General features: G+C 38.7%; 1 protein-coding gene across 3 annotated transcripts in view; it reads left to right on the plus strand.

The window, feature by feature from the left end:
* The window catches only part of DOCK8 (dedicator of cytokinesis 8), an 89,537-nt gene that overhangs the window by 43,439 nt on the left and 22,484 nt on the right, over positions 1 to 23,614 (plus strand). For all 3 annotated transcript variants that reach the window (XM_064403827.1, XM_064403829.1, XM_064403828.1), the window contains 18 exons: positions 26 to 143; positions 1,826 to 1,896; positions 2,577 to 2,715; positions 4,278 to 4,379; positions 5,108 to 5,203; positions 6,290 to 6,524; positions 7,460 to 7,624; positions 9,334 to 9,509; positions 11,135 to 11,230; positions 12,158 to 12,253; positions 13,053 to 13,202; positions 15,522 to 15,635; positions 16,560 to 16,715; positions 19,366 to 19,505; positions 20,118 to 20,287; positions 21,636 to 21,781; positions 22,501 to 22,683; positions 23,346 to 23,481. In XM_064403827.1, coding sequence (XP_064259897.1) covers positions 26 to 143; positions 1,826 to 1,896; positions 2,577 to 2,715; positions 4,278 to 4,379; positions 5,108 to 5,203; positions 6,290 to 6,524; positions 7,460 to 7,624; positions 9,334 to 9,509; positions 11,135 to 11,230; positions 12,158 to 12,253; positions 13,053 to 13,202; positions 15,522 to 15,635; positions 16,560 to 16,715; positions 19,366 to 19,505; positions 20,118 to 20,287; positions 21,636 to 21,781; positions 22,501 to 22,683; positions 23,346 to 23,481 — 2,489 coding nt within the window. The remainder of the gene's footprint in view (positions 1 to 25; positions 144 to 1,825; positions 1,897 to 2,576; positions 2,716 to 4,277; positions 4,380 to 5,107; positions 5,204 to 6,289; positions 6,525 to 7,459; positions 7,625 to 9,333; positions 9,510 to 11,134; positions 11,231 to 12,157; positions 12,254 to 13,052; positions 13,203 to 15,521; positions 15,636 to 16,559; positions 16,716 to 19,365; positions 19,506 to 20,117; positions 20,288 to 21,635; positions 21,782 to 22,500; positions 22,684 to 23,345; positions 23,482 to 23,614) is intronic.

A 23,614-nucleotide genomic window follows, 5' to 3' on the forward strand; every position in this document is an offset into this window, starting at 1 on the left:
CAATTCTTCCTTATCTTTCTTTCAGAAATCTCCTCTATGTTTATCCTCAGAGGCTGAATTTTGCTAACCGACTGGCTTCTGCAAGGAACATTACCATCAAGATCCAATTTATGTGTGGTGAAGACCCATCCTGTGCAATGCCGGTAATAAATGCTGAGATTTCTTAGCAGGCTTTTGTTCACATGTATTCCTGAGAAAACTCTGACAAGACAAGTCATTATTTATTTCCCATCACCACAGTTTCTAGTGGGGCCTTAGGAAGCCTAACACAGAGAGCTTGAGAAGCTTTCATTCTCATCCTAAAGCAGGACTATACTCCTTATCCACAACAAAAAAGACTTGTGACTCTAGTGGAACCAGAGGCATGTTGCTCTCTCTCACCTAAATCTTCCTACCCTGTTTTCAGAAGAATTACATAATATTACATCAGCATCATGCTGGAATTTCTAAGCATAAAATTCACAGAGCTTCAGAGACCTTTTAAGAATGATGTAGTCTATTTTGCAGGGTAACTCCTCTGTATGCACTATGTTTACACAAGTGCTTAGGTATTACGCTGAAATGTAAAAGTTGGGCTCTTCATTGCCTGAGCATGAATGGATGCACAATCATGCAGATAGGTAGAGCTTTTCATGTTTGAAACATGCTGTATATGAGGGCATACATGTACATTACTAGCAGAGCAGACAGTCCTATCTATGTTCAGATTCTTCAACATCTCTCACTGTAAGATCCTCTATTCAGCTTTACCAAGCTTCAGAGGTTCGGTTTGAAGTGTTCTAACCCAGATGTCTGCTTCAGCCCAAATTTTTTTTATATATTTTCAATAACTGTTGTTGGCTACTTGAGAATGACATTGAGACAAAAATCTTCTGTGATTTTATGTGTTGGAGAAGGAAAACAACAAGTGGAAATATTACGTTGAGGGTGCTTTGGTCCAGCAATCTGTTGGACCAAGGACTATCACCCAACCAGCCTTTATCAGTGTGCTGACATTGTTTAGTACGTACTTCACAGCCTTGCTCCACATAACCTGTGGACCTGAAATCAGAGCATCAGCAGTGTTTCCCAAGCTACATTTCTTCCAGAGCTAGAGCTGTGCCATGTGAACATAACATCTTCTTTTACACTATACTGCATTGTTGGTTTCCTTACACTCTACCTGTGTTATGATTAGGTTTTGACAAATGGTTAGGACAGACACAGTTCATCTTCTTCTCTCTCCACTGTAAGTGACCTTCCTCTCAATACATATATAAAGACTTGCATAGTGCAGAGATTCTTGTCTAAGCTCATCTCCCAGGGCTCCCTTTAAATTATTTGATTTCAAGGCCTTACCATAGACATGTGTCTTAGGAAAGCAAATCTAGCACTATAAATGCCTGTTTCTCTTTATTGATTTTAAAGGGACTTTGGACCTCCAAGGTCAGGTGAGATGTATCTCACCTTGAATGAGCACGTTACAACTGGAAAAAAAAACTCCTAAAACCACTTTTTATTTAACTTTTTAGCACTTTGATAAAGACAGTGTGACAACATGTAAGTGGCTTACCATAACTTTTTTCCTATGATTCCTGGGCTTTTAGTTCATTACTAAAGGATGTGATGTGAGGTAGTCAGTGACTTAGAAATATCACTGCTCCATTTTCCTGGTGTTTTACCCTGAACAGAGTATGGGGGAGGTGCTTGGTAACAAGACATTTATGCCTACAAGCTAAGATAAAATTGAGGAGTCATTTTAAATCTTTAGATACTGTCTTAAAATTTACACAAGATGATGACAAATAAATGCTGTAGTCCTGATTTTCTATTCTTCTTAATGTAGGTAATTTTTGGGAAATCTTCAGGTCCAGAATTTGTCCAAGAAATGTACACAGCTATCACATATCATAATAAGTAAGTGCTCTTACTGTCTATTCATACAACTTGAGAAGTAATAATAATGATCTCTCTACGTAATTGTTACTCTACATAGTTCATCAAGGAATGCCATTTTAAACATTTATGTTCTGTGCAATTTATCATATCTAATTTGGATTGCTACATTAATTTGCATAAGTGGCTGTTGTAGAAGCAACCTTTGCTTTTCTTGTTTGAAGCTTTTTAGTAGTTGAGAATATTCCTACTATGAAGATTAAGGGGCAGGAAGAGGAAGCAGCACAACTTTTAAGATCATTCACTTCAATGCATTCATAGATCCAAAAGAGCTGAAGAGACATTCTCATAAATGAGAACTTGGGATTTAGGATTTGCAGAATACTTAAGCAAAAATCCAAACCAGAGATTGAAACCTAGAGATAGAGTAAGCTGAATCTGTCCATCTGATACTGTCTGTTTTCTTCTGATTCAAAGCTGTAGATTGTTCATAAATATAGCTTCCAGATTCATAATGCATAAAAATATTTCAAGTTCATAAAAATGTGTGTGTATATATATGTATATTTTGTTTAATTCAGCTCTGTCTTCAGAATTTATCTGGTTTTATAAGCATAGCATCTAAAAGCCAACTGGCAAATTAGCCTCGTGCTCAGTCTTACACTTACGTTGGGAATGTGCTTGACTTTTTTTTTTAACAGATCCCCTGACTTTTACGAAGAAGTGAAAATTAAGCTGCCAGCAAAACTCACAGAGAAACACCATCTACTGTTCACATTCTATCACATCAGCTGCCAACCAAAGCAAGGAGCATCTGTTGAAACCCTCCTAGGGTATTCAGTAAGTCCCATGTGATACATAAGAGTGTGTGTGTGGGTGCATGTATGTGCATCTCTATGTGTATCCCATGCAGACTCTCTGCTTGTCAAGAATTTTGTCATATATTCCTTTTCTGGTTATGGCAATACATCAAAACCAGTGGAACATATTAGTGTGAATTCATAGAAATTATATGCCGCCTGAGATGTGTTACATCCTCATCCTAGAATTTTGCTGTGTCTTTGAACTTAATGAATTCACTTTAATTCACTTTAATATTTCACATAACTGAAATATGCACCTAAATATTTGAACAACAATGCCTTATGGCACATAGTCTCATTATGTTAGATCCTATTTTTTGCAAAAAAACCCCCAAACCTAAATCCTATATAATGACAATCATTACTGTTATGGTGTTCATACATGAGGTAACAGCTAGTATCATATCATATCATATCAATCATATCATATCATATCATATCATATATCATATTTTCATTTAGGTTTTATGTGACACTTCATTTCTGTTCTAAATTGTCTTTTATCCACATAAAAATTTAAAAAACAGAAACACTCTAAAAGGTAAAATGTAATTCTCTTGCCTTCTTTACCTTCATGTTGAGACTAGAATGTCTCATCTTAATCTAAGGATTAAGAAATACATGTAGCATAGTCTCTCTGACCTTTTCCTTTATCAAACAGTATTTTTTACTGGAGAGATTTTAATATAAAAGGAAAGAATTGAAGATGATGATGCTTCAGATTTGAAAACGTCCTACAACTTTGGTCAGCAATTGAGATGTACTTTCCATGTGCTCTTGCTATGAAGTTTGGGAGGCTGTTGTGTTTGTGTATTTTTGGTTGTTTGCTTGTTTGTTTCTTTGTTGGCTTTTGGCATTTTTGAACCACAATGCTGAGAATCCTTTCAAATGGGCATTCTTTTATGGACAGTTATGGTCCCACCAATGTCAGTGGGATTGTTAAGACATAAATTAGTTCAGGAGCAAGATTTGACATAGGTGAGGACTTAATTTTCAAGTTTCTGTTCACCTAAATACAAAATGTTTCTGCCCTGTGATATTCAAATTCCCAGCCTCTTTCAGACTTGAATAAAAAATTTAATGTGTCCAAATATCAATGCAGGGATATGACAAGTCAGTCAAGCATGATGATCACAAGGAAGATGTTCAATTTAATTCCAGCAAAACTTTAGCTGTTGATTTGCTTCAATGCCAAGAATCAGTGTATTCAAGATACATGAATTTTTAAATCAAAACATGGATTTCCCTAAATCCTTCTGATAGGATTTATTAGAAAAATGTGTGTCACACATGAGAAGCTCTGTGTTTGTTTTGTTCAAAAGAGATGGTTTGTAAAGCAGTCTTGTACATTTTTCTACAGTAGCTATCAGCTATCTTTTAATTTAAAATACAAAGAAATTACTGTTGAATGGGTTAGAGCAGAGAAGCTTGGGTCAATATCTCATTTGTTGTTTTGTTGACTGCATCTAACAATTAAATAAATAGGTCTAATCATATATCATCAGTAATACTGCTGTGTTTTCTCATCATTTGTTTCAGTGGCTGCCAATTCTATTAAATGATCGTCTTCAAACTGGACATTATAGTCTTCCTGTTGCATTGGATAAACTGCCTCTACACTATTCAATTCACTCTCCTGAGGTAACAAACAAAATTATTAAAAGATAGTATTTTCCTAATGTAGGAGAACAGCATAAGTGTTTTACAAGCTAACATTGCTGTCTGCTGGTAGGCAGTGCCTCCTTTTTGTTCTCTGGAAGGGGGAAGTCAAGATAAGTGTTGTTGTTGTTGTTATTGTCAATGGTGTTAATATTTTATTTCATTTTACTGTTTTCTTAGAAGTTAGCTACGCAAGAAAATTCTTGTGAATTGTCTAATCAGGGATACATTTGTTTCAAGAGTGTCAAGGCAATACTTCAATTTCATCCACAGGATAATTTGTTTTGTTTTTTTTTTTCTCTGTGACTTTGTGGGAAGGGGAGTAGAAATGGAATCAGGTGGTATTACTGGAGCAGAAAACTGCTCTCAGTAAACATGGCATGTAGGAAATTTGTCCAAGGGGTATAAACTGCACCATGTCACCACAGAATGCCTCTAGCAATGCTTTGTCCAGGAAATTTTAGCCTTAACAATATCCCATGTATATTTAAATGATCCGTGTTAGACATCCAGCTGAAATTGTCTGAATTTCCCTGTTCAGTGCAACAGATCCTGTCTATAAGAACAAGCTGTCATCGTCTGTGTGGCACTGAATTTGGATGTCTAAAATGAAGTGAATAGTGGGAATAACCTATGGACCTTCATGTAAACAGACTTTCTGTTTGAGCATTAAAAGGAAGATGATTCCCTTTTTCTTTTTCCCATCACAGAAAATTCCATCTCAGACACCCCCTATAAAGTGGGTTGAAGGACACAAGGGTGTTTTCATTGTTGAAGTTCAAGCTGTGTCATCTGTTCACACCCAGGTAATGCATCAGCACATAGAGCTGTAGTTTAATTTCAAAGAAAATTCAGATGTCCAGGCCAATTTAGCAGGTTTATGAAACAGAGGTGCTTAAGCCCACACAGTTTTTTAAAAAAATTAGGAGCTATGGAAATAACTTGATATCCTCTGTGAATGAAATCCTTTTGTTTCCTTAGATATTAAATCTATTGGTGGAAGTGAACAAATGGGCACTCCTGGCAGCAAGTCACATGGAGTAACAGGGAGCTGGGTGTCCTCTCACCTCAGCAGGGGTCTGTTTAGGCTATGATTGAAAGGTGCTGGCAGGGCACAGTGCCAGTTTCTGCAGTCTGCATCTTCTGTTCTTCAAGGCTGGTTCATAGAGTGTGTCCACACCTCCAAAGATATAGCACCTCCCCACCTCCACTGACATGTTATACACCACCAGTGTGTGTTGTGCAGCTCACATGTCAATGCCATGTGGGACACAAACTTAGTGCTGGGTGAGACCTCAATGATTCCTGTCATTTAAATGCCATAGGAAATTGGATCTTTGCCCATCTTACTGAGATGCTGGTTTGAATCAGATCAGGTTTGTTTTGTTTCTGCTGCTTTTCAGTGGCTCTTATCCCTTATTCCTTTCTAATTAATCCTGGTAAATATGTCCTAACAGCTGAAGGCTCTGTGTTTGAAGCAGGTCCATCACCCCTTTGCATCATGTTCTTTAAATACAAGTAGGGAGTAATCCTATGGCACATAACTTGTAGGTAGCTGGAACTCAGGTGTGAGTGGCAGAGGGACTGTGATATGACAGAGTTTTATCAAATAGAAGGAAAAGTATTTTCATTAAATGAAGTGATCAGTTTAGTGAGGGCAATAACTTTCCTGCCTTTAGGCTGATCTTACCACAGTCTGATTTTGAACCAGATGAATAGGAGCAAACAAAGCACTGTGACAGCTGCTTTATACTGAAAGCAGCCACTATTGAAAGCCAGAAGGGCAAAAATCTTTAATTTCATCCCATGAGGTGGTACAATCAGGCTTTTCTTAGCTAGTGCTAGCCTGAAATATATCAACTTTGTTAACTGCGAGTGCACTGTATTTGCAGGATAACCATCTGGAGAAGTTCTTCACCTTGTGCCATTCTCTGGAAAGCCAAGTGACATTCCCCTTTCGAGTGATGGATCAGAAGATTACAGAGGCTTCACTGGAGCATGAATTGAAGCTCAGCATTATCTGTTTGAATTCTTCACGCCTTGAACCTCTTGTCTTATTTTTGCATTTGGTACTAGATAAACTGTTCCAGCTGGCTGTACAGCCTATGGTCATAGCTGGCCAGACAGGTATTTACTGGTTCATGGTCTTCAAGAGGCTTTGCAAGCAACCTAGATGTGGGGGGGAAATGGTTGCTGAAATATTCAGGCTTGGATTTAGTATTTAGGGTAGCACACTTCAGAACGAGTTGTGCTGCTGAAGACAGAGTTTCACTGCACAATTTAATCAAGCTTAACAGAGTTGCTGCCTTTTCTCCTTTCCCTGGTACATTAAACTGTAGTAAATTACTTATCTGAAAATATACGTCAGAAAGTGGGTTGTGGTTCAACTTTGTTTGCAATTGAGTTGTTTTGCAAGTAAAACACCAGCAAAATCATTATCCTGCAACTGACACTGCTGTCTGCATCATATCCTCTGCCCAAAGATCTTTAGACAGAGTTGAGTGAGCACAAACCCAGAGAATATAATAGTGAACACTGATTTTTGTTTTACTGAGATGCCAGTTGCCCATAACATATGTTAAATCTGGAAGAATGGCATACTGGCATACAGTGGTGTAGGTAATTTCTTATCTCATTCAGATAATTAACATCTGTCATCCACTACAATATCTGTGCTAAAGCATGCTAGCTTGTATTTGTCTGTCAGCTGGAGAGAAATGAGTATTTGTCTGTCAGCTGGAGAGTAATGAGTCTTAGTATTGTGCAAGAAGATAGTTTATAGGAAATGTGTGAAAGCTGCTAGAAATGTAATTAACAGTTTTATGTAGCACAAAGTGACAGAATACCAGTGATTTAGCTGAAAGTTAGTGGGTCGCTAAAGAGTGTTTATTGGCCTATGTAGAGTTTGGGTCTGGTCAGGCATAGCAGTTGCTGTCTAAAACTCTGAATTTGTTAAGGACTGAATTGAACCTTACAAGATTAGTTGTTGATACAAAGAATGCCCTTGCTTAATTATGCTGTACCCTTCAGTGCTGGCTCTAATTCTTGCCTTTGCTTCACAGCCAACTTCTCACAGTTTGCCTTTGAGTCTGTGGTTGCAATAGTGAATAGTCTCCACAACAGCAAAGAGCTGAGCAAGGATCAGCATGGAAGGAACTGTCTCCTGGCATCTTATGTCTACTATGTATTTCGTCTGCCAGACCCGCAAAGAGAAGTGGTCAAATCAGGTATTGTTGGTGCAAGGGTTTTTTTCCTTAATATATGCTGTTCAACATATATCCTTCTTTTAAGAGAAGGACTTAAGGCACTAACCTTTATGATAGCAAACACAACTCCACAGACTCAGATTGCATATCATTTAAGTACTAAACTGTTCTGATATACCATTTTTCTCAGAGGTAGGTCAGGAATATCAGCACTGCAAAGAGCAATATGAATGTTCCCCTGATATCTCCATCCCTCAGTTATTAATTTAAGCTGTAGGGTTGAGGTGAGAGGTTTCCACAGCTACAAGCAAGCTTCATGAAGATGAATACAAGAGAAATTGCCTAAACTGAAACTTTTTCTAGAGGAACTTCTTCCATAAGTTAAAATGGTCTTAAGATGCCAATTTTTTGGCATGTACATAAATAAATTACTTTCCATGCAAAGTAACCTATTGCTAGACTGGTATAGGGCCAAGCTCACCCAAGATCTACTTTGCACTAAGGATATCATTGGAGGATAAAATACTATAAGACAGCAGGTTTAAACAGGTGATCTTTCTCCTCTTCTCAGCCCTGGTGAGGTTGTACCAGGAGTGCTGTGTCTGTCTCTGGACTCCCCAGGTACAAGAGAGACATGAACGTGTTGGACAGAGACGGGCCAAGGGCCACAAATATTACAAAGGGCCTGGAACGTCTCTTCAACAAAGAAAGGCTGAGACAGCTGGGCTCTTCAGCCTGGAGAAAAGAAACCTCAGGGAGGATCTTCAGTGTACAAAAAGAGCTGAAGGGAGATTGCTAAGACAGAGCCTGGCTGTGTCCAGTGGCACCCAGTGACAAGATCAGAGGCAATGGGCACAGACTGAAACAGAGAGAACATGAGGAAACACTTCCTCTGAGGGTGACTGAGCACTGCTACAAGTTGGCCTGAGAGGTTGCCCAAGCCTTTTACCTTGGAGAGAGCAGAAAGCCACCTGGTTTTACTCCCAGGCAGCTAACTCAAGGTGACATGCTTGAGCAGAGGGGTTGGACTAGATGGCCCTTCCAACCTCAACCATTCTGTTATTCTGTTACAATCATTATCCTAAGGCCTGTAGGATTTGTTTGATTAATTGGTATATATTCAATGATTTACCAGAAGCAGCTGTGCTGTGGGAGCTAAAGGTATGTAGGCCTTTTTCTCTTTTGAATATTAATTTAAATCCCCCTTGAGGCACATTTAGACTGATGTTGGGATATGTGAAAATCTGTGAGGTCACATACACTTGGGAATTCTTTGTTCTGGAGAAACAAGGTTTGTGGTGAAACTGGAAACTAGATATCATTTAGTGAAATTCTTGATGGCAGTGCTCCCTGCTTCATTGGATACTTCAAAGATGGTATTAAATCATGTGTTGAAGGTGGTGTTTTGTGTTTAGGCCTGTTAATATTGTCTTAATCTACAGCAAACTAAAAAGAGCTGATGAGAAGAAAGAACTATTGTAATAGTGCTGCTAATTAGGTAGCCCTATTAATTTTTTGGTACTGCTTGTGCAATCACCCTGTTAACTGCTGACTGTTGACTTTCAGTGCCAGTGTAGATTGCTAATGAAACAGCTGTAGTGTGTTTTTCAGGAGCTTTATTCTTTTCAAAATGCTGATGTTATAGCACCACTGAGCAAAACCGGCTTGAACCTGATGTTTGTCTCATATATATGTCCTTTAGTTTTAATTCAAACATCTTGCTGTGGCAGGTGGAGGCAGTGGTGCCGTTTCGACGGAATCTCGTTATTACACCTTTGGACGCACTTCTGCAGTGTCTGTTGGAAGTAAACTCCTGCAGAGCCGAGTGATAAGCTGCAGCAATCCTGACATCGCTGTTACACAAGCTGCTACTGATGAGGAGGTCAAAAACATCTTGTCATCCAGGGTAAGAGAACAAAGTCAAATATCTGAAGAATGGTATGGTGCAAAACCTAATAATCTTGATTTTGTCTTTGAGGGTTGGATTTGTGCCTTGTAAATGAACTGTATGTATCACCAGAAGCATTTTCTGTTTATCTGATTTGGCATAAATACATGTTAAATCCCATTGGTAAATTCTGATGTCTCTTACCAGTGGAGAGCAAGAGGTGAGAACTCTGTCTCTTGTTTGTGGCTTAAACATTTCACAGAAGCATTTGCTTTTTTTGACTTGCCTCACTCTCCTGTTATTCCAGATATTTAAGTTCTGTTCACAGCTGGTGACCTGGTCTGGTCCAAGTCACAGAGTCAATGCAGACCTCATTTTGTTTAGTGTTATATAGTTTCCTATTAAAAAAAAATAATAAGAGTAAGTGGAAACTCCATAGCTTTGTGTCAGCTACAGTGCAGATGCCATGTGCATAATTTGCACCTGGAGCTTTCCAAATACTTCATTCAACCACAGAGTGAAATACTACCTTCCTCTGCATTCTCATCCACTGCTACATATACCACCAATGGCTTGCAGGACAGAACGGTCAACAACATCCAAGAGAAAGGATTTTGTTTCCCTGATTGGCACTGGGTGCTCGCTGATCTACAGCATGCCAGCCCATCTCAGAGTTTTATGAGGATGGTTGTATGCAGCTTTCTGGGGAAACCAAGACCTAGAGTTTCCACTCAGCTGGAGCTGGGAAGCTGTGCCTCTGACAAAAGCAGGATTTTTAACCCTGTGCAACGAGCCTGTTGCTAGTTGCAGTCCTGGCAGAGCTCTACAGCAATACATCTGATGAGGTCTGAACTGTATCCCCCTCTCACTTTTCTTTGACTGTTATATAAGTAAAATATTGCTTCTCAAGTAGGTTATTTTCAGAAATATTTTGAAGTCTTTTCTCTATTGAATGAGCATCTGCCTCTCCATCTAAAATGCATAAGTACTGGTCTTCAGCTAGTTAAATGAGAACTAGTAAGATACACAGGCTTTGACTATTTTATTTGTTCATATGGGCATATATATCCATCCATAGCAATTTTTAATAATGTAGATTTGAATTTTATTACTTTTACTCTAATGTACTATGTCCTAGGGAAAAAAAAGCAAACCAGAGCTCAAGGCATTTTTCCAAATTAATACAAAATTAAAGTGTTTGATATTACAGCTTCATCACATTGATAAATGTAGAAATTTACAACTGGATACTGCTGTTTCACTGCATCGTAAATTGTCATAACTTTTAATGGAAAGAAAAACTTCAAAGGGTTAGCTATTTTCGCTGTAGAGCCAGGGATAAACACACACCTTTCAAGGTGAATCTTATCCTCAAAGATTGGAGGCAGCTGCAGTGCTGCCATTGGGCACGCGATGGCAGTGCATTTGCATCCTGCTGCTGCTGCTGCCGCCAGGTTGTTTTCGGCCTGAGTGGGAAGGGGGTTGGGAACAAGGAAAGAGAAGGACTGTTTGGATGAATGTCTGTGCATACCTTAAAAAAAAATCCCAAACAAACTCCCAGCTGCGAGTGACTTCTTTTCTGTTAATTAGATTAATTAGTTATGGATTTAGTATTTTGTATTTCTTCCATCTGTGTCCCCCAGCCTGTGGATCACAGCTCCAGTCGGATGTCTTACTACATTGAAGGAACAAATGACATGTCAGGCGTTTGTGCAAGCACAAGACCATCCAATAAAAAGGTAGGCTATGGCTATGCATGAGGGAACTCCTTGAAAAACCTGGATCATCCTGAGGTGGTGCTGGCAATTAGCCCTTCTAAATGTGGAGAGGGAAGCAACAGAACAAAATATCAACCAGTTTTATCAAACAAGAAATTAGTGATGAGATATTGAATCTGTGGGTAAACATTACTCCAACTTTTTTGCTTCTGCTCCAGAGTCTTTAGATTCTTTATCCAGGAGAGATTTAGACAAGTAGCAGCCTGCCTAAATCCTCCCTTTGCTCTCTTTCTCAAGGTCTTAGAGCCTCAGTCGTTTTCCACTGCTGTTTACTTTTGGATGCATGTCTTTACACGTTACAGTAAACTACATTCAGAAATATTTGCCTCCTCTTTCTTCTGTAAAGAATTATTTTGTCTCTTGAACCAAGCTTTTTGTATTCCAGATTTGAATTTCCTAAAAGTTTAGATAATTGGGGCTGTGTGTCTTGTGTTCAGATCTCTATGTAAAAAGTATTGTCTCCAACTACAAATGTCTGTACAACGTCTGCAGTGGTTATTGCTCTGTCCTTCTCTTCCAACACAGAGTCAATCTTACTTTTACCTTCTCTCAGAAAAACATGGACGGGCTAAACAAAAATGTTTAGCAGGTAGTGGGAAACATGACTGCTCTCTATTGTGCACACAGACAATGACCTGAGAATGGTCCAAAGGCATTTCCCTCTTCAGTTATTTGTAGTTCTGGATCCACAGAAAAATGGTCCCAAAGTCTGTTTGTTAACAGCATTCATTTGGTGAAATCTGCCTTCTGATCTTGCAAGGATGCCCATACATCCCCATCTGGCTGCTCACCCTCCAGTATGGACAAGTTTCCTGCAGGGAAGATGTTGAAAATGAAAGATTAGTTGATTGAAAAGCCATTTTCCAACAGTCTGTGTTTATCATGTAGCATTTCCATGAGGAACTGGCATTGCAGATGGTGGTCAGCACGGGCATGGTGAGAGAATCAGTCTTCAAGTATGCCTGGTTCTTCTTTGAGCTCCTGGTAAGTCTCGACGGTGGTATTTTACAATTAGTCAATGGTGGCATGTAGTAGATGCTCCAGGCACAGATTCAGTTGGGTGGTGACCTCTTCAGTTACTCTGCTCTGTGCAAAGGAGAGGTCTCAAATAATGAAAGTACAAACAGTACAAAATAAAGAGTTCTTTGTATTCACCCTCCTTCCTCAATATGGCAGTGATGGCAAGGTTCTGCATGAACTACATGAGCAGTAGTCCACAGCTTGTAAAAAACTGAGAGACATTCATCAACCAAGCCCTTCCTTTTTAGTAAATATCTGTTCCTATCTTTTCAATTTTGTTAACAACGTGGGAGCAGTGACAAAGCTCCACAAACTCTCAGCTCTCCAGAGCCCTGCGGTGATGTATGTCAGTGGAAAAAATATACTGATTTCCACTATCAGCATGTAAGTAATGCAACATTAGGTCAAGAAATAAGAATTGCACAAGTGTCACTCCTTGTCTGTCATCATAAAGGGAAAAAGTAGCAAGCAGCAGCATTTCAGAACTCCAGATGCAAGGGATTGGGGGAAGGTGTTTCTGATTTCAGGTACTGAGAGTAGCCAACTGTATGAATATGAATATGAATATGAATCAACGTCTGTCTGTATTTGAGCCTTAGACCCTCTGTTGTCATTGCCATGTAGGATTTATCACAGCAGCTCTGAGAAAATGAGTGATTAAATTCAGGGAAAAGGAAGTAGGAAATCTTACTCCTACAAACTTAAAGCAGTATTTTACCTCCAGTCTGGGCATTTTTTTAGTACTCTTTTTTCTGCTTTGCAGATAAAGAGTATGGCTCAGTATGTTCACAACACAGAGAAGCAAGATAACCCACGAAGAAGCCGGTTCTCTGATCGTTTCAAAGATGATATTACCACTATAGTTAGTGTGATTACTTCAGAGATTGCTGCACTTGTAGTCAAACCACCCAAGGTAAGTGGAAATAAGCACTATGGATCCTTGCTACTCGTCTTGTGTTACACTGAGCTACACTTAATCTCATTTCAAAATCAGAAGTGTTGCTAGAATTAGGCCAAGATTCTCACATGGACCTTAAAAAAGAGTTGAGGCACTGTAAAGGGCAGCCTTGTGCTCTCTTGGCAGACTGTTTTTGTTCAACTCAGTTCCTCAGCCTGCTTCTCAGTGTGGCTGCGGTGTGCAAGAAGGGAATTCCCTTTCCTCTTGACAGGAAAGGCTGGACATCCATTTTCATTTCTAGTAATTCTTTATGCCATGTTAGCCAGACTGCAGCCCCAGCAGGACTTCTTCTTTTTATCCCCCTTTGCAGTTACCCTCTAACCTACTGCATTGTATGTAATTTCTCATCTGAGTTCTCTGTAGCAGTGGAATATGCCATAGGAAGGCAGTGCTCCTCCTGAGTGTTGCCAAAGCCAGCCACAAGTGATCTCTTTAAAGAGACACTGGCCATTTGAAAATTGAAGACCACAAATAAGCCTTAAGTTCCATGAAATTATTTCTACTTTTAACAAATTGCACTGAACCAACGGATTATAAAGTTGAAAGGATCACAAACTGTAATTTATATTTTAACATTGCTTCTGCCAGCCTGTATTTTTGATACCTCTTTGAGCTGGCCAGTAGAAAAAGCTAAGGCCACAGATAGGCACTGAGTGACTGTTGTTCGTTCAGTTGTTGTAATCACCTTGTTTTCATGCCCCAGAGCTGCCAAATGCAGCTAGCCCAGCAGAGTGCTCTGCAGCAGGGCAAGGCAGAGCAGCCAGGAGAGCTGGCCTGCCAGGTCACCTGTCAACAAACTTGGTTTCATGATCCACTTCTTCCAAGTGCTGTGAGGATCAGAAACCAGAAAAGGGCAAGATCAGACAAATTGGGGCAGAGAGTAATAGAGGGGATTGTCACTGTTCTCTAAAAGCTTGTTCTGGAAGCTCAATCCACTGGTGTGCTTCTGTGATGGCCACATGCAGAGAAATAATTTCCACAGAAATGTTTACCTAAGACATCAGTGACTTTTTTTTTTTTTAAATACATTGTGAAATAAAAAATCGTTAAAATAAAAATGCTTTAACAGAATTGTAGGCTTTGCACCAGAATTAGCATTTATGGCTTGCTCACAAGAAATACATGGGTTTTTGTGGGCTGTTAATTTAATTCTCATTTTGATAGAATGAGTGTATAGAACCTGATTGTGTGTGAAAATCCCACTGTTGTGTTTTTGGAATTAGGGCCATTGGTTAGGTGTACAAAGTAGTAGGCAATATGTGTCTGATTTTTAAATCCAAGGAGTGATAATTGATGTTTCAATACATGGTTGAGCATGTCAGATTGCCTTGGATTTTTACAGTGCTATGTCTGGCATATGCTTGCCTGCCCTATAAGGTAGTGGAAAACCAGGTTTTTCTTCACCATAGAAAAATGTTTTCCTTTGCAAATTCCAGATGGTAGGGAATATATATATTCCTCAACAGCAACAAAAAGCTTGAAAAATGAAAAAGTGAATTGTAGCCACCCTGAGGTGCTGCACACCTGTTCTCAGAGGTGCCAGTACCGGCAGTATTTTTCTCAGTCATCTCCTTTGTCAATTTTGAGCATTAAATATGTGCAGATCCCTCAGGCATCTTCACTAATTCCTCTTGGTGAACTACATAGGCTGCTGAGAGTTTGTGATTTTAATTGGTCCGTTTGAAGTAGCTGTAGCCTCATTTTAGAGGGTACATGAAGTTCTTTGTAATTCTTACTTGAGGCTGTGTATCTCTGGTAATCAGGCTAATTTCCAGCATACAAGAACATAGCTGGTGAACTCTACAGATTTACCTTACCAGTATTTTGTTACTATCAGTTTTACACTTAAAAATTTCTAAACAAAATACTTGGCATTCCATCAGCAAAGCCAATGCAGGTTTTTCTTAATATTTTAAATGTTTTAAGTTCCTAAACCAGCATTCTATTATGTTCAATGGGAAAAAAAGTCATGTGCAGTACTGCAGCCAATGGGCAATATAGAACAGTTCTCAAATTCATTGTTGTCAGCCCAAAGGGGTGCAAAATGTCACAAAATGACATTTCTCTGTGAAACAGTTGAAATAATTTACAGAAGTGATTCTGTGCAATTTTAACAAGATCATGTGAACTGGAGAACTAAAACGATCTTGTCCTGTATTTTCCCTAAGATGGTTCTGGGACCTGACCTCTGCACTATTTGTCATGATTCTAAAATGTCTTCCACCTCTATGTAATTTTTATACATCATAACTGGAGTTTTTTCTTTTTTTTAAGGAAAGTGAACAAGCAGAAAAAATTAATATCAGCCTGGCATTTTTCTTGTATGATCTTCTTTCTTTAATGGATCGGGGATTTGTGTTTAATCTCATCAAACATTACTGTAATCAGGTAGGCACCATGCATGATTGGGATTGCATTTGGCTTATGTGTTTTGTTCTGTTTGATTAGTTTATCCATCAAGATCCTTTGAGTTGTGTTAAAGGTCTGGGTAAATTTCCTATTTCCTATTGTATATGCAATGATTTTAAAACCTCTTTTGATTTGTGACCTGCAGGAAAAAAATTGAGTGGAGGTATACTCTTTTGGAAATGTCATACTTTGCACTGGTGCAAAATATCCATGGAACCATTTTTCTTCCCTTATTTTTTTACTGTCCTTAGCAAAAGGATCTGCAGATAATACAGATCAACTTTCTGACTCCTCCTGCTGAATGCTGTGAGGACAGTATTTAGATTTCAGGGAGTCACTCACAATAATATATCTGTCTTCTTGCTTCACGAGTCTCTGAAAATGAAAAATAAATGGTGATGCAGGGTGTTGTTATGGAATTATTTGTTGTATTTGTTGGGGAGCATTTTCCTTGTTTTGTGACCTGTATTTGTACAGGTCCATCAGGTATCCCCACAAATTCCATTACTGATGTAATTGTTGATAAGAAGGGAAATGATGAGACCACTGATGTCCTGTGTTGCTTAGCAGGACATTTTATAAGTTTGCCATAGACTCAGAAAAGTTCCATTTGTTTTTTGTCTTATGCAAAAGATAAAAATATTGTATATTTTTGTTTTGGGAGAAAAGAAGAAAGAAACATTTATCTCTTGGGAATTTGATAAGTCATCTGGTGAGCAGGGAGAGAGACACCATCATTATCAAAAAAAGAACAGCTGATGTATGGAAATTAGGTAGAATGAGCATTCTAAGGCACGCAGGGCTACGTGTCTATGTCCTTTTCAGAGAGCAGCATATTTCACTGCATGGTAATTTAAATAATACTAGCTCATCCCTTGACACTTTTTTATTTGTTTTTCCTAGCTTTCAAGCAAGCTGAATTCACTCTCCACCCTGATTTCCATGAGACTTGAATTCCTGAGAATTCTCTGCAGCCATGAGCATTACCTCAATCTGAACCTCTTCTTCATGACATCTGCATCTGCTCCAGCATCTCCCTCTCCCTCCTTGTCCTCCCAGGTGTTTGTCCATTAGATAGGTATTGCATGAACATCACAGGAAGCACATGTAAAAAAATACTTGCATTGCTTTGTACTCAAATACTTAAGTTAGAATCAGCCACTGTTGGATCAGAGAGAAAATTTTTCCACTTGAGAAAAAGGAACAGAAGAAGAAAGGCTACTGGAGTGCTACTGCAAAACTGTGTCTACAGGAGTTAAAGTTAAACGTGACACAGAAACATGGAAACATGCACATTCACAGAAAATGGCTGTTGAGGCAGACACACAAGGTCTAAAAGGAGCACAGCTCCAAAAGCCAATTCACAGGCACACCCTTATCCCATCACACACAACCACAAATATGTATTTCAATATCTGTTTTGGAGTTATGGCATGCAGCAGTGCATGCTTTCAGTGTGTTTACCTTCTAATGGAACTTCTTACTTCCCAGGTGGAAATAGATGGTACCACTATCTAAGTTAGTGACTAACACACTGCAATTTTCAATATTCTGGAATAGTGAATTTTTGTTGATCCTTCATGTTGCATAAAGTAGGATTATCATGCTTTCTTTTTCCGGTGTTCTTTCTTCTGGGTTTCTCCCCCACAGTAGTACAGATCATGCTATATCTTTGTCCATGATTCTCTGTGTTTTTTTGAACAGTGTTTTTCTTTTTATTTGAACTTTATGATTTTCTGTATGGAAACACTCAGGTATCCTGAGTAGACTGAGCAATCTGCATCATATCTCATTTCTCCAGGAATTTTCCAGACTTGGTCTGATACTGAAACAGCTCTAGACTTTCTTAGTGTCAGGACCTCCCATGATCTTCCTGACCACAGAGTTCACAAAGACATTAAAAAAAGAAATTGTTGCTTGGCACGGGACACACTAGTTTGCCTGTCTAGCGCTCTTCTCCTCTACAGTCTGTGGACATGGTTTTCTACAATGGGGCAAACCCCTATCAAAGGTTGCTCACATGTCTGTTTTCCATCTCGGAGGTCTTGAAGAGGTCAGGACTGGGTTAAAACATTTCAGTGCAATGCTCCATAATTGCCACAGTGCTTGGAGACAAGGGGATGGAATTGAAACTAAAAATGATGGGAGGTACAAAAACAGTTGGAGTAATGGAGCAGTTCAAATTCATGGTTTCTTTTTCGCGTGTCATTGCCAAAGAATTGGTAGGATGCTAAGATGTGCTACATCTCATACCTTAATGAGAGTTGTTGAGAGGTTTGTAATAGTAAATAATATTTTCTTGATATTTTTCTTGGTCCTAAAAGCAAAACATCACAGTGCATTTGGTTAATACTAATCCTGGTTGCCACAGCTAGAAATATGACTCTTCTGCTTATGGGGGATAAAAAATATCAACATAGTCCTTGTAACTAGTTCTAGCAAGTCAGAGCTTGACCGACATCAGTTTAATTGATCTTTCCTTCAAGCAACATCATCAACTCTTTTCTCCTTTAGGAATAACCTACAATGTGCAACCTGTGCAAATCAATAAGGCTTTTGTGGCCCTTGCATGATTTAATGCACTAGCTGACCACCTTGCAGTAATTTTGATCTGTCTGCAGGAGTGCTGCCCACTTGAGTTAGACTTGCCATAGAAATATGGTCTTGTGAATAAATCTTTTGAAATTTTTTTAGAGAAGCCAAACTCACTTAACTGGGTGCTCTACACTTTGACATTATTTCACACAAACATAGTACAGCCAATGCCTGTTTGTTTGAGGTTGAATAGGAGTGGGCCTAAGTATATGGATCCAAAATATGGGGCTGCTAAGAGACATGGGGTTCATTTGACACAATGTACTGGAAGATAGCTACCACAGTGTAGTATACTGATACTTCAGGTATTTGGGCTCTGAGGCTATTCCCAGGTCACTGACAAAAATATTGGAAAGAATACTGAAGAATATAGATTAAAAGCAAAATTTGGACTCATAAAACCCAGTAGCTGCAGGGGGAGTAGAGTCTGAGACTTATGCTCACCTGAGCAAGGGACAAAAACATTCCAGATGACCTGTGGCACACACCTATGATTGGAGAAGCTAAGAAGTTCACAGCACATATATAGCAGCAACTTTCCATTCCTGGGATGGCTGTATATCAGTCACAGACGTAAGTTAGAGCAGTTTGAGGGTTGATCTAAATTATGCCAGCTGCCAGCAAGCTCAGCCAAGGAGTTCCAGGGCAAAAGGAAACATGGTTCACATCTTTCCTGACCTTACTTCCATACTAGACATCATGGATGCAGAAGAACACACACAGTTAACAGCTTCTGACACCTAAGTCCCTCTTAATGCAGAGGCACTTCCTTGCTCTGTGATAGTTAATGACTGCTCCGCAACAATAAGAACAAGAACGGAGAATATTCTGACTTTGTATCCTGTCTAAACTAATGAATACAGGGTAGGAATTTTATATCTCAAAAAGTGTAAAATGAGTTGTTCGCACAGAACAGAAAAGATGAGATTGCATCCTAGCAAGCTTTTAGTTTCACACACAGATGTCCTCCTCCAAAATGTCCAACCTACTTACAAAGTCGGTGATTTTCCTCTGGCAGAGATTTTCTGTTTGTTACACTGACTGTGACTGTGGTCTCTTTAAGAAACATTGGTTTCAGTGATCATTCTTTAATACTTCTAACGTATTTCCACAGAACTCCAGCTCCTGCTCTAGTTTCCAGGACCAGAAAATCACTGGTATGTTTGACCTCTCAGCTGAATATCGTCAGCAGCACTTCCTGACTGGCTTACTTTTCACTGAATTGGCAGCAGCACTGGACGCAGACAGTGAGGGGTGTGTATCCTAATTTGCAGATTTTAGAACGGGTCACACCATTACTCTTGGCAAGGCCATAGTTTGACTCCATGACAGTCCTGCTTTCCCCATGCTCTTCAGTGAGTCACTCTGTAACATAGCAATGACCCAGTCATGGTTTTATCTGCAGTATGTTCCTCTCAATTAATAAAAATATACTATTTGTGGTGGTAGTGTTGGCTGAATACAGAAATCGAGAACACAAAATTTCAGTTGCTCTTCCCTCTAAAACACTTCTTTGTCTGAACTTAAGCACTTAGCTAAACTTTGGCCAGAGTCTGATGTTTTTCCTTAAGCATCTTTCTTTACCATGATGAATTTTTATGGGAAATTTAAAAGACATGTATGCTCTGTGATTGTGGTAAAGTGTCTTGGAGATTTAAGATACCTATTGTTTACAGGGAACAGGAATCTCTGCTCAGAATGAAAGAGATTATCAAGTGCATACTGGTGTTTATTATTTGTTTCTTTCACCTTCTTTCTATTTATTAATAAGTGAAATCACTTATAAGTCAAATAAGTGCATGATCCATGAATGTAACTCTTGGATGATTTCTGTATGTAACTCTTGGATGATTTCTGTGTTAACAGGATTAGCAAGGTGCAAAGAAAAGCTGTCAGTGCTATCCTTAGCCTGCTGAGTTCCCATGACCTAGACCCACGTTGCTCCAAAAAGGAGGTGAAGATTAAAATTGCAGCTCTTTACCTCCCTTTGGTTGGTATCATTTTGGATTCACTACCGCAACTCCATGATTTTACAAGTAAGACCTTTTTGCCTTTGAATTTTTCAATTCCTAAAGGAGACTTTGCTAAATAATTTATCAAACATAAGAGATTTGTCTAGTAAGATAGAATATTTCTTTACTTAGAAGTAAACTGGATTTTTACAGACAGGAAAAACTTCAGTGTCCTTGCTTCATCAGGAAGTGATAGACCAGAGATACATCTCTAAGTGCTCCTGCATATCTCTTAGTGTAAGTTTTCTGACCTACCAAATAATGCCTGCAAGGTCTGCAAGAAATAGTTAGCTCTACATACACATAACAGTAGTGAAAATATTGATAGTGATACTGACATCATGTTACACCACAATTATAGAGATTAGATTGTATTCTCTTTTACTATTGCTTTTTTGCTGCTATTAACATGATACCAAAATTAATTAATTAAAGGTATGTATTTTGAAGAGTATATTTTTGTCACTGGTTGTGAAAATATTTCACATTTCAATGTCTTAACAAAAAACTTACTAGTATGGAAGTGTAATTTATCACTTTCAATTGGGTAAGATGAAAACATTTACTATACATTCATACATATAATGTATAAATATAAACAAATTAATAAATTAATAGGCTAATTAGATCTCACACTATTTTTTTATCTATTATTCTTATACCATAGATTAAAAAACTTACTGTGAAGAAGCTCAGGTGTACCAGTGTGCCTAGGTTTTAGAGTATCTTTCTTTGAGAATCTGTCACAAGGGGCTGTGGTCACATTCTGAACACATGGGATCCAGCTGATCACTCAGCTTCTCTGAAAAACAGAACTTGCAAAACACAAAATGGATGCTCAGAATCAGACAAGATTTTTACAAAACATTAGTATAGATAACTTCATTTGCTGAAAGTGATGTCAGGAACCAGCAGGGAATAGAAGCAGTTAGGTGCCTGAAAAAAAATTTGTTTTTAAGTCAGCAGGCAATACTGGATCTGTCAGCTCTTAGCAGATTTACATACTTTGTTGAATATTACCAAATCCATGTCTAGTTTCTATGCTTATCCTCTTAACCGAAATTAACCAGAACTGGATGGTTCCAAGTCTTACAAAGTACTAGCTTGACTTTGAACTTCAGAGATAATCTCATGTTTGCTTCCACCTTTCATGTATTTCATACGTTTGAATAATTTAGAAGTCTTTGCAGATGGCTGCAATTCCTCTTGCTAATGCTGTGCCTCTTCACTGCTTGGTACGTCAGCCAGACCAACAGTGTCAGGGATGGAAGTGCCAATTGTTTTGCTCAGTTACAGAGCAGTGGAAAACTGTGACATGTGAGCAGAAGCAACTGGATTGCTCCTGAAGTTCCAATGGAATATTTCAAATTAGTTTCAGATAACCGCAGTGGAAAGGGACGCACAGGAAACCCAGAAGAAGAACAAGAGTCTTCAGGTGCAATCAACCAAAACGTGGCCCTTGCCATTGCAGGGAGTCAATTCAACATCAGGAATTCTGGAATACCTCTGGTGTCCCTGGTATGTTCACTGCTCTGCCAATCTCCTTTCTTCTATCTGTTTTCATCTTCCTTTTTTTCTCCTTTTATTCTTTCTTGCCACTAGCAGCTACAGTCATGAGAAATTGCATTTTTGTTTTGTCCAGCCCTGACAGATCTCTCATAGTCCTTCTGCCATCTTCTCCTATTCTCTTCTAGTTATTTAATTGCTATTTTACCATACATTGTTCACTTTTTTCTCCCACATGCCTATTTCCATTTCCAAACCAAATCTAGACTCATTTCGAGATCAGAAAATGCCGCTATGGCAGCCCCACTGTTCCAGTCTTACCTGAATCCATGGATATAAGATTCAGATATTTCTTTTTCTCTATGTATGGTCTTTCCTCATATGTTTTTTGGGGTTTTCTTAAATTATTATGCAATTTGGCTGACGTAACTGCATGGCAGGGTGGAAGCAAATTGTTACAGAATCTTTTTCCTACATTTTTATAAGGAAATTATTATACAAGCATATAGCAAATGGGAGCTTCTCTCAGTCTTTCACTTATGTTCAACTGGTCCTTTCACTAATTACACATACAGTCAAAATTACAATAACTATCACCTGGAAGAGGTCAAATTTACTGAAGTCCAGCCCTGAGATTTGATTCCAGTTAAATCTAAATAAGATTACTTCACCCAAACGACCTTCCTCTCCTTTTTCTTCTTTCAACTGACATTTACTTTATGTGATCCTAGCCCTACAGACAGAGTGCCACATTAGGTCCTGATACTACTCGCAACCTTTTGATCTGTTTCCTCTGGATTATGAAAAATGCTGATCAGAACCTAATACAGAAATGGATTGCAGACCTTCCATCCATGCAACTGAACAGGATTTTAGACCTCCTCTTCATTTGTGTTTCATGCTTTGAGTATAAGGTAAGTGAAACAAGGCATAGTTTCGTTGTCCTGGTTTGGATCAATTTTTTTTTTCCTTAAATTCCAGCTGTCCAGGGCAAATCTGTTATTGACAATGGTTAAATTAGCATTTATCTAACCTAGACTAATTATTTTAGATAAAATAACTGACAGTAGCCTTCAAGGAAAATGCTGCAGAAACTTTTCAGGAAGTCATATGAAGGTGTCCCAAATAGTTTGATTATTTTCTTTTATTTGAGAAATTTTTTTAATTTTATGTATTTATTATTTATTGGGTATTTGAGGGCTATTTTTGGTGGGAATTATACTGACAGTAAGTAGTAGAAAGGACGCTAAGGATTACTCTAATTATGAGCAGGGCCTTGATGTCAGCACTCTTCTCTCTGAGAGGGTCTGTCTGAAATGAACCAAGTAACCTTCTCTCTGAACTTTAATTTCTTTCTCTGTAGCACTGAACTACATCTTTATTTCTATTACCAGTATATATTGTACCTCTTTCCTCATTTGTAACATTTATTAGACTTTATGTATTAATCAGTCATGGTCACTGCTTTCTGCCCCCTCTACTGGTCTCTCCTGTTGTATCTCATTCTGGCGATGTAATTTGTTCTTATGATCAAAAATGCAGGCATTGGTGGTGATTGCTTTAACTTTACTTCCAGGGCAAGCAAAGCTCAGATAAAGTTAGCACCCAAGCACTCCAGAAGTCACGCGATGTGAAAGCTAGATTAGAAGAGGCTTTACTGAGAGGAGAAGGAGCCAGAGGAGAAATGATGAAGCGCTGCAGAATACCAGCTGGTACTTCCTACCATTGCCCCCCATGCCTTTTGAGAGGAACTCAAGTGTCTGTAAACATAAATGAGTTTGTTGGGTTTGTGCACACTATTCATTTTCATCCTTGTTCATGTCACCTTCTTTTCACCCACAGTCC

The sequence above is a fragment of the Passer domesticus genome, chromosome Z (genome assembly GCF_036417665.1).
Source record: "Passer domesticus isolate bPasDom1 chromosome Z, bPasDom1.hap1, whole genome shotgun sequence".
NCBI lineage: Eukaryota > Metazoa > Chordata > Aves > Passeriformes > Passeridae > Passer > Passer domesticus.